We start from the raw sequence: 15347 nt of genomic DNA on the forward strand, positions 1-15347 counted from the left end.
AGAATGAATAATCAAATATACAAAAAAAAAAAAAAAAAAAGCTGTAAAATTATAATAGCCCAGGATGGAGGATGCAGACTGTCAAAACTCATGAGTGATAAATAAAGACTTTATCATATAGCAACTGATCAGAGAAGACAAGACTCCCACCCAAAAGCAGGTCATTTTCTTGAGCACTTCTAGCAACAGCAGGAGGTGGTGTCACAGTGCGGCTGTCAGGCATTTCCCAGAGATCACAAGGCTTAAGCTGAAGTATGATTTAGCAGAACAGAGACAGCAACAGAGATTAAAACTTTAATTTAAAACTTTGCCAACAAAAACTGATTACAAAAAGGGAAAATATCTGTACAAAATAAGAAAGGAGGTACCCATGTAACAAGAGACTGCCATTGTCAGTGTATGCTGGAGGACAAACTGTGCTGCAGGTCAAGTGACAAGCGAGAGAAAAACAATTCTTAAGTGAATTTTCCATAAAGAAAAGTAAATTGACTTAGGGCAGCTAAAAAGATAATCAAGACTTATCAGAAGTCTGTTTTTCTTACAAACCCTTTCCTGCTAACTTATAGAAGGAGGATGCACTAGAAAGCAAGACCCAGCAGAGTGCACTGGGCCAGGACAATTACTTTTGCCACCCTTCCTTCCACTCAAGTCTTCCTTCTGGCAGCCTGTACAAAGATGTTTCACAATTTGAGCATGCCAGGGTTTTAGCTGAGTCACAAACTACTGCATCTTCACTGGACAGTGAGGTCCTGTCTCAAAATGAAGACAGAGGCTTTGAAGAGTATGACTAAGAACAACAAGTGCATCATGACTCCTGTAAAAATGATAGTTCTCAGACTTCTCAAGTTAGCATCAAATAACAGCTGTTGGTCAACAATACATTAGTAATTACAACACTGCAATCCTCTCTTCTACCTACCACTGTATACAATAAAGAGAGAGGAGCATCTTTAAAACTTATCACTGATAGGACAAAAATGGCAGATGATTTCTGAACTCCAAATTCCTGTAAATCCTAAGCACACTATATGATCATCACCAGTTTCCTACATTTTTCCACAAGTTGGTTTGACTAAACTGAGTTGCAGTGAAGAAATGAAGCACACTGTTTTTCTAGGCAAGCCAGCTTTTTTTCCAAGCAAGCCAGCTTCCAGTCCAACTGCTCAGTTTCATAGCATGTGTATTTACATGTTTTCAAACTTTCAGAACTCAGCTTTAGTGAAGAAACAAAGGAGTAGTAAAAATGTTTTGGCCCAGATTAACTTCATCTACTTATAGATACCTGAGATACCGAAGTTGGGGCAGAACATAAAAGACAGAAAAATGCTAAAGGGAAATTCAGTCAAAGGCTTGAATCTCATCCTAGTGAGGGTGTTCTTCTTCCTCCAACTACAAAACAAAAAGGAAGCAACTATATTACAACTTGTAAGTCTTGGTTAAGCTTAGAGTAATTGCTTTTCTAGCTGAAGAGTTGTTGTTTATGTGAACCTAAGCCTTACCCTGCTCACTAGCAGCTCCCACCTCGGGGAGTCAGGGACAGCTACCTTTTAAGAATGCTATGAGACACACATAAGTCCTTACAGCTGGGAGAACTGAGCTAAGTAAGAAGTTTGCTCAAGTGAGTCAGTAACAAGCTGGCATTACAGCATCCTGGATCTTAGCCCTGTGCTCTACCCATGGGAACCCAGTACGGAATCATTCCCTTTTCCATGTCAAAAAGTTTACCAAAAAAGTACAGAAACCAATAAAGAGTGTACATAACTTCTTATTTGAGAATGAAAGAGTCCCTGTAATGAAGCAAATCTGTTCTATTGTATCTTGACCCTAGAAAAGTTTATTTCCAGCTTTGATTCTTCGATGTCTTAAAGCTTTTAAGGAAAGTTGAAGTTCAGTTAACAAACATAATGCTGCAGTCAATACCCTTGACATGAATCACAATGATACGTTACATTTTCTAGTTTAAGTTGTATTTGTGCTACCCAATTGTGCAATCAAAATCGAAACCTTGAAGCCACGAATTCACAAATCTCAGGGAGGAAAACAAGCCAGATAACTTCAGTTAAAATAGAGCAAGCCCTGTAACGTGCCATGAAGAGTTCACAGACTTTAATTCTGTGAATATCTACTATTGTCATTTCAAACTAAAGCCCTCTTATCCTTAGTCTTGCCCATGCTTTGCTGTAGCAGGCAGGACAAATGCTGCATGGCAATAAAAAACTCCCCTCAAAAAACAGCTTAATAATGGAAATGAAACATCTGCATTTTGCTTTACAAATGCAGCAGAGAGCTATCAGTTAAATAATGTTTCAAAAGACCCTGGGACTTAAGCATAGCTATGGAAAAAAGTCAGCTTCCTAAACTTTGGGATTAGTTGGATCCATCTGCCTCACACTGGATTCTTACATTACCACAGTCAACAAAGCTTTTAATGTGCCAGGTGAGACAGAACACCATGAGCTTGTCCATCACACCATGGAACAAGACAGCATAATGGATGCCAGTTGTGAGAGACAGACAATACTGTACAAAGAAGGCTTTTTTTTAATGGCAGAATCAAATTGGACACTACTGGCTAACCTGGAGCAAGATCTGCATTTTTCCCTTCCGGAGTTCTGAATTTTCTCTTGAACCAGAAACATTCTTTCTCATGAGTTAATCCACCAGCACTACAGAGAGCTCAGCTGTTAAGCATGCTCTGCACCAGGAAGGGTTGGTTCTATGTCCAATTAAAACCGAAGAGTTGCTGTTTTCCAAGGGCAGGAATTCTTCACTGGTCACCTAGCCGGAAACCTTGACCCCAGTTGTGTCTTCCACCACCCTGCTGATCTTCTGCAGGTCTTCTCATGCTAGCAGGTGGGACACCAAACCCCGACACTCCTCCTCTCCTATTTGGCAGCCAGCGGTACCTATGACAAGCCGGGAGAGAAGGATAAAGTTTGAGAACCAGGTGTACCTTTGGGGAAAACACCAGACTGCTTTACTGGGCACTTCCCTTTAGCTGCTGGTCTTTGCAATTAAACTGGCTTTTCACAGTAGTACTTCACAGAATTCTTTCCAAATCTAAGCCCTCAGAAATAGGAGTTCTAAGGAACTTCCAGTTCTGGAATATGGTTAGATACAATGATCCAAACACAAGGGAAAAAACCTCACATGATAAGGGAGTCTTGTTGAGAATAAACCCTGTGACACAAACTTAATTCCCCTGCATTCTCTCTCTTTTTTTTCAGTGGAAATAAAAATAAAATCACTTCTGAGCACCACTCTTCAGTAGTTAGAAAACTCCTGTTATTGCAGCATTTAACCATCTCACTGCTCTCCAAGGAAATATTCCTAAGAAACTGAGGACCACAGTGACAGAGGAAAACAGGCTGAAAGAACTAGCTTGTTTGATAACAAAGATCAAGTGACCTGGCCAGAGCAAAGCAGAGTTTATCCTCCAATTCAGGCTACTATCTAAATACAGTGATACAAAACACTGCTTCTACAATTTGCAAGGGATGCCATCAATTCTGAATAATATCAGCTCTCCGATAGCTACATCAAGCCCCTGCAAATCCCTCACTGAATTTCAACACCAAAATTTGAGGCCCAGACACCAAACCAAGACTCCTTTCTATAATAAAAATATAGAGAAATACAATATATAAAAATATCTATAGTATTTATATAAAATACATAGGAAAAGTTCTTAATTATTTTATTAAAGACATCTGTAATTCAGAACAACTTTTTTTTTAACAAAACATTACAGTGCAAAGGCAGAATTTATCCTTCTTTAGGTATTTCTGTAATACTTCTGTTCCTGCTTCTCAAATACAAAGAAAAATTAAATATAGGTATGAGGAATCTAGAGAATTGCACATAACAAACAAGTTTAATGGCAGTTTCAGAACTGTTATTAGCTTGGAAGACATTTTAAAACACCATTCTGTCTTCTAATCTTTATGGAAAATTTACCAGGAGGGCTTGCAAACACAAAAGCAGAATATAAAGCTCCCCTACTTATTAAGGCTGGTACAGGAAGTATAACTAATTCAACTTTGCATCCTATGACTAACAGTTTATGCTACAAAAAGGGTTAACTGACTTGCTAACTAAATTTTCATAGAGAAAGAATATTTACAACCTCAAAAGACGAGGATAAAGGCAACTGAAGCTACAAAATTCGGCATCTAATCGTAGCATTTAAATGCCAAAACCATGAACAGATCACATGAAAAAGCACTTTGGAAACCAAGACCTGCAGTCTTAGTCACAGTGACTGGTACTGACTGCAAAGCAGAATACATTTCATAGTCCTGAACAAGTTTGCAGATGACTCCTATTGTTACAGGCTTCTGGACTGGTAGCTACTGCAATGATACTTGGAAATACAGATAAAAGATCACGTATAGGAGAAAACTTTTTTTTCATACTATCTGATAACTATCAGATATCTCTCTCTACTACAGCTCAATTCACTAGCAGAACTATGACTTTTTCTCTCACTCTTAAGAGTGGTTAAAGGACACAAAGTATCTGTAGGGGTAACAAAGAACTCTCACATGGACCATTTACAAGAAACTCAACATTTTGATGACTCAGCAGCACAGTCAATACAATAGTCTGAAGCAGGTTGATTTAGCAAAGTACTTTACACCTTACAATCCCAACAAATATACATCTGAGCACTAGAGAAAATGGGACCAAAGAAACAATGAGTTAAAGAATAAAGCCAGCTTACAGGAACTGCGGTGTGGACAGAAAATTCCTTCCTCCCAAATCCATTGGGTATTTAAACATTAAGAAGAAATACAGGTGTCCAACCAGATTTCCTATCAGCTCATTGATGACTCTGCAAGGAAAAAAAAAAAAAAAAAAGGAAAAATAACTGTTTCATATGCTGTTTTCTCTGAAAATAAGCAAGTGAACATCTTTTGCCAGTTACTACTGTGGACCTGTCACAGGCATTGCTGGGGCCAGGAGCCACAGAAAATATCCCTTCCCTCAGCATTTTGCAGCCACTTCTTTAGCAGGGCCAACCATCAGTGCCAACACATCAATGGGCTGTTCCACCCTCCCTTCCAAACCTTCTCCACAGTCTGTACTGAAAATGCAATTAAATACTTGTTTACATCAGGGAATTACACCATGGAGCTATTAGTGTCTAAACTAATAGCCTGCAGAGCTTGAGAAGTTGCTGCTGTTTTCAGTGGACCTGTCTCCTGCTGTACTGAACTGTTCTGTTCCCAATTTTGTAAAAACACTGCTGAATTGAGGCCCTTGAGTATCTTCCATCACGCATAGAAACAGTAGGTATCCAACAGCAAGAAGTTTTCCCAAGCAATGCATGAGTCAGGAGGAGGCACAGCCAGAAAAGGGAATTTGGCTTTGCTGTTCTTTCTCCTCTTATAAATCAGTCACATTACTTGCTGCTAACTGTGTTACAGCAGCACCAAGAGGCCACAGCCAAGGCTGGGCACCAATGGGAGAGGTGGTGCACAGAGTGGATTCCTGCATCATCCCAGGACACACAAACTCAGCAGGTTCTAATACACCACACTGGGCATGACTGTGAGGGAAAAAATGAACAGCACTATCAGAGTCAAGTTAAATTTGTTTCTAAAACCAGTAATGATGGCTGGTCATATGGGATGACATCTTTCTTTACTGTGCATTACTCTTTTAGTAAGGAAAAGGCATAGACTTACCAGAAAATAAACCAAATTCTTACTACTTGCCCCTCAACTACATTCTCACATGCAAATCTCCTCTTGCTTTTATCTTAAATGACTCCTATGTGATACTCAGCATTACCAGTCAGATTATAGAGTTTTAAGTCTCTTATTTTAATATTGCTTCTAAATTCAGCAAGAGGTTCTACAGTTGTAAAAGCATTTTAGCTTCAAATACGTACGATCCACCAATGATGTAGTTGAATCCCAGAATAACCCATGGAAGGTAACAAGCCTGAAAAAGGACACAATGAAGACAGAGAAGTTGTAAGCACAAGTTAAAGACTTGCTCAACTTTCCACTGCACTGGTAAGCATGAGTATAATCTCAATGTTTTAGGCATTACACAAATCCTAGCATATTAACTTAAGCAGATTCCACTTAACAAGGTAGGATATTCCAAACTGAGTGACCATTAACATTTTTAGACAAATCGTTCCTGTTTAGACACTATAAGTAGCTGCATCTTTGTACTCTATGTTCCACAGCAAGCTTACATCTGAAACAAAGTCCTAATATTTCTGACTTTGAAGAAGTCTGGAAACAACGACCAAGAGTTTTCACTACAAGATCTGGCAGAAACAGATGAGGTTGCACAGGAAAGAACAATTTAAAATATCAACATTTTGTCATTACTATGTCACTACATTCAGCTTTTATCCAGATTAATGTTTATCTGGAACTTTTTGCTCTTTTCAGACCAGTGATTTCAGTTGTCATGATGGCTTTTCAATAAAGCTACACTGAGTGACAACATATTGAAGACCATGAAGAAATTTGTCTTTGCTGCATCTCATACAACATATAGCAATGTGAAAGCATGGGACATCTTAACAGGAGAAAGTATTTATATTTTGCCCCTCAGCCCCTTCATGTTCATCTGGACAGAAACTTTTCCAGTATCCCATCTGACATACCTTAAATCTTGTTCCAAACCAAAATGATACAATCATGTCTCTGTTCAGCTGGGCCCACACATACAGTACTGACATGATGAGTGGAATCATCAGCAACTGAAAGGGTGAAAAAAACGCAAGCAAACAAAAAGGTAAAAAGTTACCATCACATTCACAGAAACCTGAAAAACTCGAAACAGACAGCAGAAGTCAGAAGCTTCAAAAATGGCTACTAACCATGGTACATCAACAAAATCTTTAAAGATTGCCCCAGAATCTTTGCCACCATGTGTCATGGAGCTGTTAAAAAGCTATTGAGAAAGCCTACTTGGTTGTCCTTTTTGTAAGACCATGCAAAAGCAGGGAGCTCCAACTTAGAACAAGTGAAAAAGCAGCCGTGAACTCCCCTGCTCCCAGCTGCTTGGTAGCACAACTCCAGCAACGTCCTTGTGCCACAATCACTTCTGTCCACATCCCAGGGCACTAACCCACACATGCTCATCTGCTGCTAAGTAATACTCCAGATGAAGTGATACTCCTTCCAACTGCCAGCTACACCCACCTCAGAGCACCACAGAGGGATGGTGCATCAGTAAATCACCATGTCAGAGTCCCACAGCCAGCCTGGGGCAAGGCCACCCTGCTAGAGCTCAGACTTAACCCGTGCTCCATGTCAGGAGATAAGACTCTTCCAATTACCTCCTTACTGTGATGATATGGACTAATTGGACTATTTCTAGTGAAACAAACATCCATCTCACTTTAAAGCCAGCCTCTCAACACAAGCAAATAAAACCTTATTTCTAAGAAAAACACATTTGTACATCAAACAACTGATTCTCTTTAAATACTTTGTATGCAGACATAAAACCATTTTAAGTGCCTTTAAAAAAAGATACAAATCAACATAACCAGTCTAAAATTCATATAAGGTATGGGTGAGTTCAGCATGCTTTTGAAGAATTTTGTGGTGTCTTTCTCACAGCAAAAAAATGTGGAAGTGCAAAGTCATGGAGAGCCCTTAACAGAACTCAGTCCTGCACATGCAGGATCCCTATTTTTGTTTACCAGGGGAGTAAGTGATCTAATTAATGCTAAGTAGAGACATTGGTGCAGGCTTTGGGAGACAGGGACAGAATAAGATGAGAAGAGAGCAGCAGAGGTGGGTTGCAGACATCCAGTTATCTGACACTCTGCTGTGTCCAAGAGACACTCCCCCATCTCTCCCTTTAGTATCTGGGGAGATAAGAACTACCTCATTGAAACTCAGACCACTATTTACATTTTTTTGTGAGGATTTTGCAGTTCACAGTTCCAATATGAAGCTGAAGCTGCGTTTTTCACAAAAAGATCTTCTGTTGGCCACTGAAAGGCACACCCAATTCAAGAGAACTAATGAATGCAAGAATCATTTTTAGATAAAAAAAAGAATGCAACTTCCCATTCACTAGAGGAAACAGGGCACAGGTGACATCTTGTGTCCATTCCATTGAAAGGCTGAACACTTCCAAAGAACAAATTTTCACCCTTGGACTCCCTAACTAGGTTAGAAGCAACAGAGTCAGAGACAGGCTTGTGACCTTAGCTGAGACTAACCCAAAGCAAAAAGCTAACAATACACACACAGCAGTCCAATTTTGATATTAACTAAACCAGCTTAGCTTAACTACACTCTGCAGTTATGTTGATAATGCTCTCTATAATGTAATTAAGTAGCAAGAAACTTCCAAAACATTATTATTTAAAAAACTGCCCCACACTTACCTGCATGTCCATTACTAAGCCAGTTATCTGTCATTGCACCATTAAGGAAAATGCAGCAAAACCTGATAGGCTACAACAACAAAAAGCTGCACACACTGAACACACTTGCAAAAGCCTTTAATGTTTTAAATTAAAACAGTGTTCCTGTGAATTATTAAGGTAACCAATGGAAGACTAAAAACCTCCAATGATCTAGAGATTTAGTTTCAGTAACTGCTGCTCAGCAGCCTATGAGCTACCATCTCAAGTCATTGCACCAAGGGCTGATGGATGCACTGGCCTTTCCTCCATGATGAAAATGGGCAACTTGAAACTCCAACAGTCCTTGCACAAAAGCACGTTGCAGCTTTAGCAGCTGGATTCTTTCCTGAGTTTTTAAAATACTAACATGTTATTTTTCTAACTAAAGAAATACCAGCTCATAAAAAAATATCAACATATTGCCAGTGAGTCAGAGAAAATAAATAATTTCTTGAAGTGCATCAATTCAGGCTTTACTACTACTCCTCTACCTTGGAACACAAAGGATCTATTTGCTGTAGTAAATGCTGAGTAGAAACAGTTGCTGAAGAGTTTTGCTATGATCAGAATGCTTTAAGAAGCCCATGAATGTGTATAAAATGGCAACAATCATTTTCCCAAATTATGCATCCAGGTTGCTCTTTACATCATAAAGGGAGCATGCACCTGGAAGCTTTCAAACGACCAGTTGAAAGCCAAGTCACAATCAGATTCACCTAACAGCTGACAGGCAACAGCTTGCAACCACAACAAAGCTGATGGTTTTCTTAACAACATACCTAAACTCACACTGTTTTTATAGTTACTGCTGTGGCTCAACAGGACTAGCAGGAATAGCAATTCCCTCCATACAGTGGAATGCAACTAGAGGTAATTAATCTATTGATAAAGGTGACAGCATTTTTACACACTGGCTTTCCTGGCTCTGTCTGGTTCACACTGATGTCACGGTTTTTTCTACATGCTGTGCACCTGCAAATTGCTACTAGGAGGCAGCAACAGCACAAACAGAACAGGAACACACCCAGGGATGGAGGTTCCACAATCTCTCTGGGCAACCTGTGCCAAATTTGACTGCCCTTTCTTCCATTTAAATATAATTTCCTGTATTTAATTTTGTGCTTGTTGCCTCTTATCCAACACCACTGGCAGAAGTCTGGCTCCACCATCTTTACTCCCTCCCCCATCCGGTATTTTTTCCACATGGATAAGACCCCCAAGTCTCCTGTTCTCCAGGCTGCACAACACCAGCTCTCTCAGCCTCTCCTCACATGAGAGATGCTCCAACCCTTCAATCATCTTCATAGCCTTTCACTGGACTCATTCCAGTATGTCCATGCCACTCTCCCACTTGGAAGCTCGAGCTGGATGAAGACTCCTACAAGGGCAATCACCTCCCTCCTTGTGCTGGCAATACCCTACCAAATGCAGCTTGGGAGGCTGGTGGCCAAATTGATGGCTAGTGGTCTGCTTGGCTTCCAGCAACAGCCCCAAGGTCCTTTCTGCCAAGATGCTTTGAAACTGTCAGTCCCCAGCCTGTCCTGGTGCCTGAGGCTGTTCCTCCCCAGGAGCAGGACTCTGCACTTCCCTTTGTTGATTCCTGAACAGCACATGTTTCCAGCCTCTCAAAATCCCTCTGAATGGTAGCACAACCATCTGGTGCATCAACAAATACTCCCAGTTTTGTACCCGAGACCTAAAAAAAATTCAGTTAGAACAGCACAGCTCATGGAAAAACTGTTTTCCAACATTCCCAAACCAACAAGCCCAGCTTTTTCAAGAAGTTGTCTCAGTGTAGATATGGCGACACTGGTTTCACAGACACAGCTGACTTGTGTCCAGCAGGTGAAGGATCTCTCCATGTCTCCAGGAGGCACCTGAATTTCTAATTCATGGAACAACAGCGATCAGACCTGTTTGCAGATGGCAGCTTAAACACACTAAATTCACTCTTAGCCCACAAGGTACAGCTCTAGTTCCCAGATTACATACCTGTCTTAGCACATTTATTAGTATTATCCTTGAAAGCCACTCACTGCCTCTCCAGGAAGATTAAAAACTCACCTATGAACATTTGCTCCATTTTAAAACTTGTCAGTTGCTAATACCTGGTATTTGAACATATTTTTGGCCGAAACAGAAGAAACAAGATATCGTAAACAGTCTGATGATGAACAGAAGGATACAACAATGCAGATCCAGTTAAACAGGAGCATGAACATGTAATCTGCTGGCCTTCCATCAAAAGCCCCTGTAAATGAAAACAACTGTTAGGAAAGGTACTGAAATCTTGATAAGAAATTAAGACTTTTAAAAAATTTTAGGAGTCTAAGAAATGTTTAGTTAATAACAGTTGCCCTACATCCAGTCTGTGGTTTATGATTTTTATATTTTAAATTTTAAAAGGCCTTATAAAAGAACAACCTTTAGGACCAAAAAATAAGACATTCAGCTTATTGCATTAAGTGCACACACAGAAGCTCCACTTAAAAAAGAACTCATTTTAACTCTGGAGATAAGTGGTTTTAACTTCACGTGACTTCAAAATGGAGTTGGGTCCCAACCCTTCTGCAGAAACTGCCAATCAGAAGCTCACAATAAGGAAATACACTTGCACAGCAAAAGCAGACACCAAGTTTAATGACTGAGTCATGTGGAAACAGTCCTTACTCAGACAATTTGCATCCTCCTTGCATCATCTAGTCAGACTTAAGAGATATGATAGTTTACACTCTTCAGAAATTCAACATAAATGACAAGGAGGGTACACATGTGCAGCACATCCTGTTCCTCGTCCTAAACTGAACCTTTTCCCTAATTTCTCATTTCAAATGTTTCAATTTTTTTCAGGACAGTGGAAACAAAGAAACAAGAGTACCATTCCCTGCAGGTCATACTAAATGAAATTATCTTTATATGTTCACTTGAATTTGGGACCAGGCAGAGAGAAGGGTTAAAAAACAAAACCCCTAACAAAGGTTAAAGTTGTAAGCTTTCACTCTTGCAAAAGGTGGCAAGAGGCTGGCACAGGCCTTGGGATTTGAGCCAAACTATCAACTTTCATACAGCCCCACACAGACAAGAAAAGCCTGAGAACACTGCTGAAACAGACCCATGCCACTAAGTACACCACAAATAAGCTGCCTTTCCTGGTAATAATTAAACACCAAAATGCCCAGAAAGAAGGCCACTGCTTAATGTTAGCACTATTGAGCTTCCCACAACTATTTTACATGTTCCAAAAAATTTAAAGCAAGAAAATCTATTTTTAAAGATAACTCAGCCTATGTAAAAAACAAATCGATGGTTTAGTAATTTTAAATTTAGTACTTCAGTTCAACCATGCAAATTACATTATAAGATAAAAAAACACATTTAAAAATATTTTAGAAAGTTTTAAACTCTGAAAACTACATAAGCTGGAGTTTTCTCCTTACTGTTGCCATGAAACTAACAGGAACAAATAAATAGAGGAAGCTCACTAACAACGTACAAACTTCAGTGTGGGAATTCCTCCAAAATAGGAACAAATCAATGCAAATATAACTGCCTTAACGTTTTCTGCTTCTTGTTCTCTAGATTACTAACAAGAATATTAGACAGACTTCCCAACAAATGCCTACGAAAACTGAGCTACACAGATTGCCAGAAAGCTCAGCACAGGGCAGAGGTGAGCCCTAGGCCACTGGGTCCTGCATCAAGGCCCAGGGCATAATCAGGTCATCTGGGAAGAGCTGCAGACTCAGAATCTCATTATTCGTACTGCTGTGAACTCTGCATATCCTGCTTTCTCTGTTGAGATTTATGTTCTTCCCCAGGAGAAACAGAACAAAAACACATCAGTTTCCTTTTCCTCAGGTAGCTAGAGGTCAGCTTGTTAGGAAAGCACAAGCACAGTACAAAATATCCATATGGATATTTTTGACAGCAAAATTTGAAGCTACACATCAGTACACGCTCAAAAAGCATGTGAAGCCCTGAAAATACAAGTTGCAGTTCCTCAGGAGGCACAGACCTACACTGACTTCCACCTGCAAAGGTATTATCAGCAACTTACAAACCTCTCACTTTCAGAAGGATTAAATTCTTTTTGGTGGAGAGGAAAGAAGAGCCTAAGCAAGAACTTCACTTATAGCCAGAAAAATAACTATATAAAATAAATACATATAAAAGAAATGCACTGATTCAAACAACAGAACAGCTGACTTCCCCATCTCAAAATCCAGAAGTGCTGTACAGCAGGAACATTAATTCAGAAAGAATTTACTTCCTTCCATGAGACTCCCGCCGCAGCACAACTAGAGTAGTTTGTAAGGATATGTAGAAGCAGTGATGTCTTATAATTTGCATTATTAATCAGGAACTTTCACTACACATAGCTTTGCACAGCAGAATGTCCTAACTGCCAATGCTCTCATGTGATCTTATCCTACTTCAGAAAAACTCAAAGAGCAGCAGGAACTGCTTCTAGCTACTAAAATACTACTTACTTTTACTAAGAAAACAACAAAATACAATCTTGCACCTCCCTTTCTCTGCTACTCTTCTTATGACTTCCATGGGATTCCACAATATCATCTGGACGACAGATTTTCTGGGGCTCTGTCATGGGACTTCCCAAACATCACATCTCAAAGCATTTCCACCCACACCATCAGTTCCAAGATTCAATTAGAACTACACCAGAATTCTTGTTCATAAAGGCTTTCAAGGAGGAGTTTGGCTTTGCAAACACTTTAATTATTTACTTCAATTGAAACAATACCTAGCTTTAACAAAAATGAAACCAGTTCTGAAGATGCCTTGTAACAACAATTTCTTTTTTGAGAGAAATTATCCACTATCTGATCTCCTATCCTCCACTCCTAACTTTCCCCCTCAACTGAAAATCCAACCAGTTCTTTAACTTTTTCATGTTCCTATTTGACAAAGGGGTACACTTCATTTGTACAAGGTATCTCTCAGTTCAACATAACTGACAAGAGCCACACAGGTAAGCATCACTGCCTTTCAAAAAAGAGGAAGAGCTGACATTTTATCAAGATGGATATACCTAGTACTATATATGCTCTATCATCCTTCTGTGTTAAAGGATATCAGACATGAGAAAAAAGAGGTAACATCATCTTTTAGTCTCTCTTCCTCATTTCCTGAAATCCAACAACTAAAAGCACCAGGCTCTCCTACTGAAAGAAGTATCAAGTTCAGATCCTAAAATAATGGGTTCCCTGCCAAAAGGAAGGAGCCAGTCACAGAAAATCAGTTTTCAGCAGTTTCCTATTGACCAACACAAGTAGACACTTCTTTTTCTCACAGATCTGCGTTAATCAGCCACAACCCCATTGCTACAAACATTCCCACTGGAAGTTCTGTATGACAAGAGTTTAGGCTCTGTCAGTTTCAGGCAGAGTCCAATATGTGCCTACAATTTAACAGCTAACGTACCTGTTTCCAGTCGTGATGAATACTGATACAAGAAATACAAATTCACCAAGTAGAGAAATCCTGTTCCAGGTCCCACTGGGAAGAAGAAGGTTGCAGTTATTGGCCGCCAGATCTGTCCAGATCAAAAGAGAAAAATTTATTAACAAACTGTAAAATGAACTCACATACATAAGTTTTTTTTATTCTTATTTGTTACCAATCACTTGGAAGGTCAAAGAGGAGATTAAAAATAGCCCAAGTATCATCTACTGCTTCCTCAGCAGCTTTTACAGTTTGTTTGGTTTTTTAAAATCTAATAAGAAAAGCTATTAAGATTATAACAGAAATTACACAAAACTTCCCAGATTGCTTTCATGACATCTTCACGTTATTGAGCCTATATTGCTGTGCAAAAGGGATATACTTGCAAGGATGCTATCCTGTTTTAAAAGCATCCATATGGAATCCGCTCTTACCTGTTGTAGAGGCCAAGGAATTCACACATTCCAGGCAGCAGGGACTGCTCTGAGCATTCTGTACCTGCTTTAGAGAGTCTCCCCACTACCAATATTGGGCACAGCCAACTGCACGGCAGCACAGAGCAAGGCAAAACATATCTGGCCATTTCTGAATGAGCTCTTAAACCAGTAACATTTCCAAACAGACTACTGGGAGTCTGAACATTACAGTTCCAGAATGAATAACAGAACTAGAGGAAAAAAAAATTAAATATTTAGGCTACTAAATTTTGGGGCAAATACATGAAACAAACTACAGATAGAGCTATAGTTTTGTTTTGTTTTTTTGTTCAGTCTTTTTCACTGAAGATATAAACGAGAACATATAATTGAAATTTAAATGTTGGAATCTTCTCATTTTCATTTTCAGTTCAGCCAATGGGGACTGTCCCCCTACACACCAAAACACTGAACCTGTAACCTTTCAATGCAAGGAAAAAACCCATGTCCACTACTGATACAGCTAATGCATCCAGAAACACTGCACATCTGAAACCTCAGGCCTTCAGCTGTTAGTTCATGGCAGTCCCACCTAGGGACTGAGCTGACAGTCCCCAACACAAGCTGTTTCAATTCCAAGGAAGAAACGCTACAGAAGTGCAGAAGATGCACTGCTCTAGCTCTGCCTTAACACCTCCAGAGTCAGCTGCAGTTTAGGATGTTTGCACACCTGCTTGAAAGGCCTGTTCCCGAAGTCACACCCACACAACGGAGGCCGGGCAAGTCACCCGAAGCCACAGCCACAGGTTTTGTGATTACAGAGCCCTGGCACAACAACCTGGGTCAGCCAGCACAACCCCTCCCCCAAATAACAACTTGGGGAAAAAAAAAAAAAGGGACCAGAATGAAACACAAGACAAACTACACGGCCTGTCAAGAATCACCAGAGCCCTCGCTGCCTCCCCCAGGGCTCCTGACAGGGCCGGGCACCGCAGCCTGTGTCACCCTGGGGGGGAGCCCGGGGCCCGGGCAGGCAGAGCACTAACTAACTAACTAACTAACTAACTAAC

At 40.0% G+C, this 15347-nt stretch overlaps 1 protein-coding gene across 1 annotated transcript; it reads right to left on the bottom strand.

Annotated features, from left to right (window-relative positions):
* Nucleotides 1-2235: 2235 nt before the first annotated feature.
* DERL1 (derlin 1) lies at nucleotides 2236-14783 on the bottom strand. Its single transcript, XM_009997628.1, has 8 exons — nucleotides 14739-14783; nucleotides 13841-13952; nucleotides 10582-10646; nucleotides 8375-8401; nucleotides 6632-6727; nucleotides 5897-5949; nucleotides 4724-4834; nucleotides 2236-2906 (listed from the first exon to the last, which is right to left on the bottom strand). Exons 1-8 carry the CDS (start codon nucleotides 14781-14783, stop codon nucleotides 2768-2770), a joined length of 648 nt encoding a protein of 215 aa, XP_009995930.1. The 3' UTR covers nucleotides 2236-2767.
* Between the last annotated feature and the right edge of the window lie 564 nt (nucleotides 14784-15347).

This window comes from Chaetura pelagica, unplaced genomic scaffold (assembly GCF_000747805.2).
Source record: "Chaetura pelagica isolate M959 unplaced genomic scaffold, ChaPel_1.0 scaffold1, whole genome shotgun sequence".
NCBI classification, from domain to species: Eukaryota; Metazoa; Chordata; class Aves; order Apodiformes; family Apodidae; genus Chaetura; species Chaetura pelagica.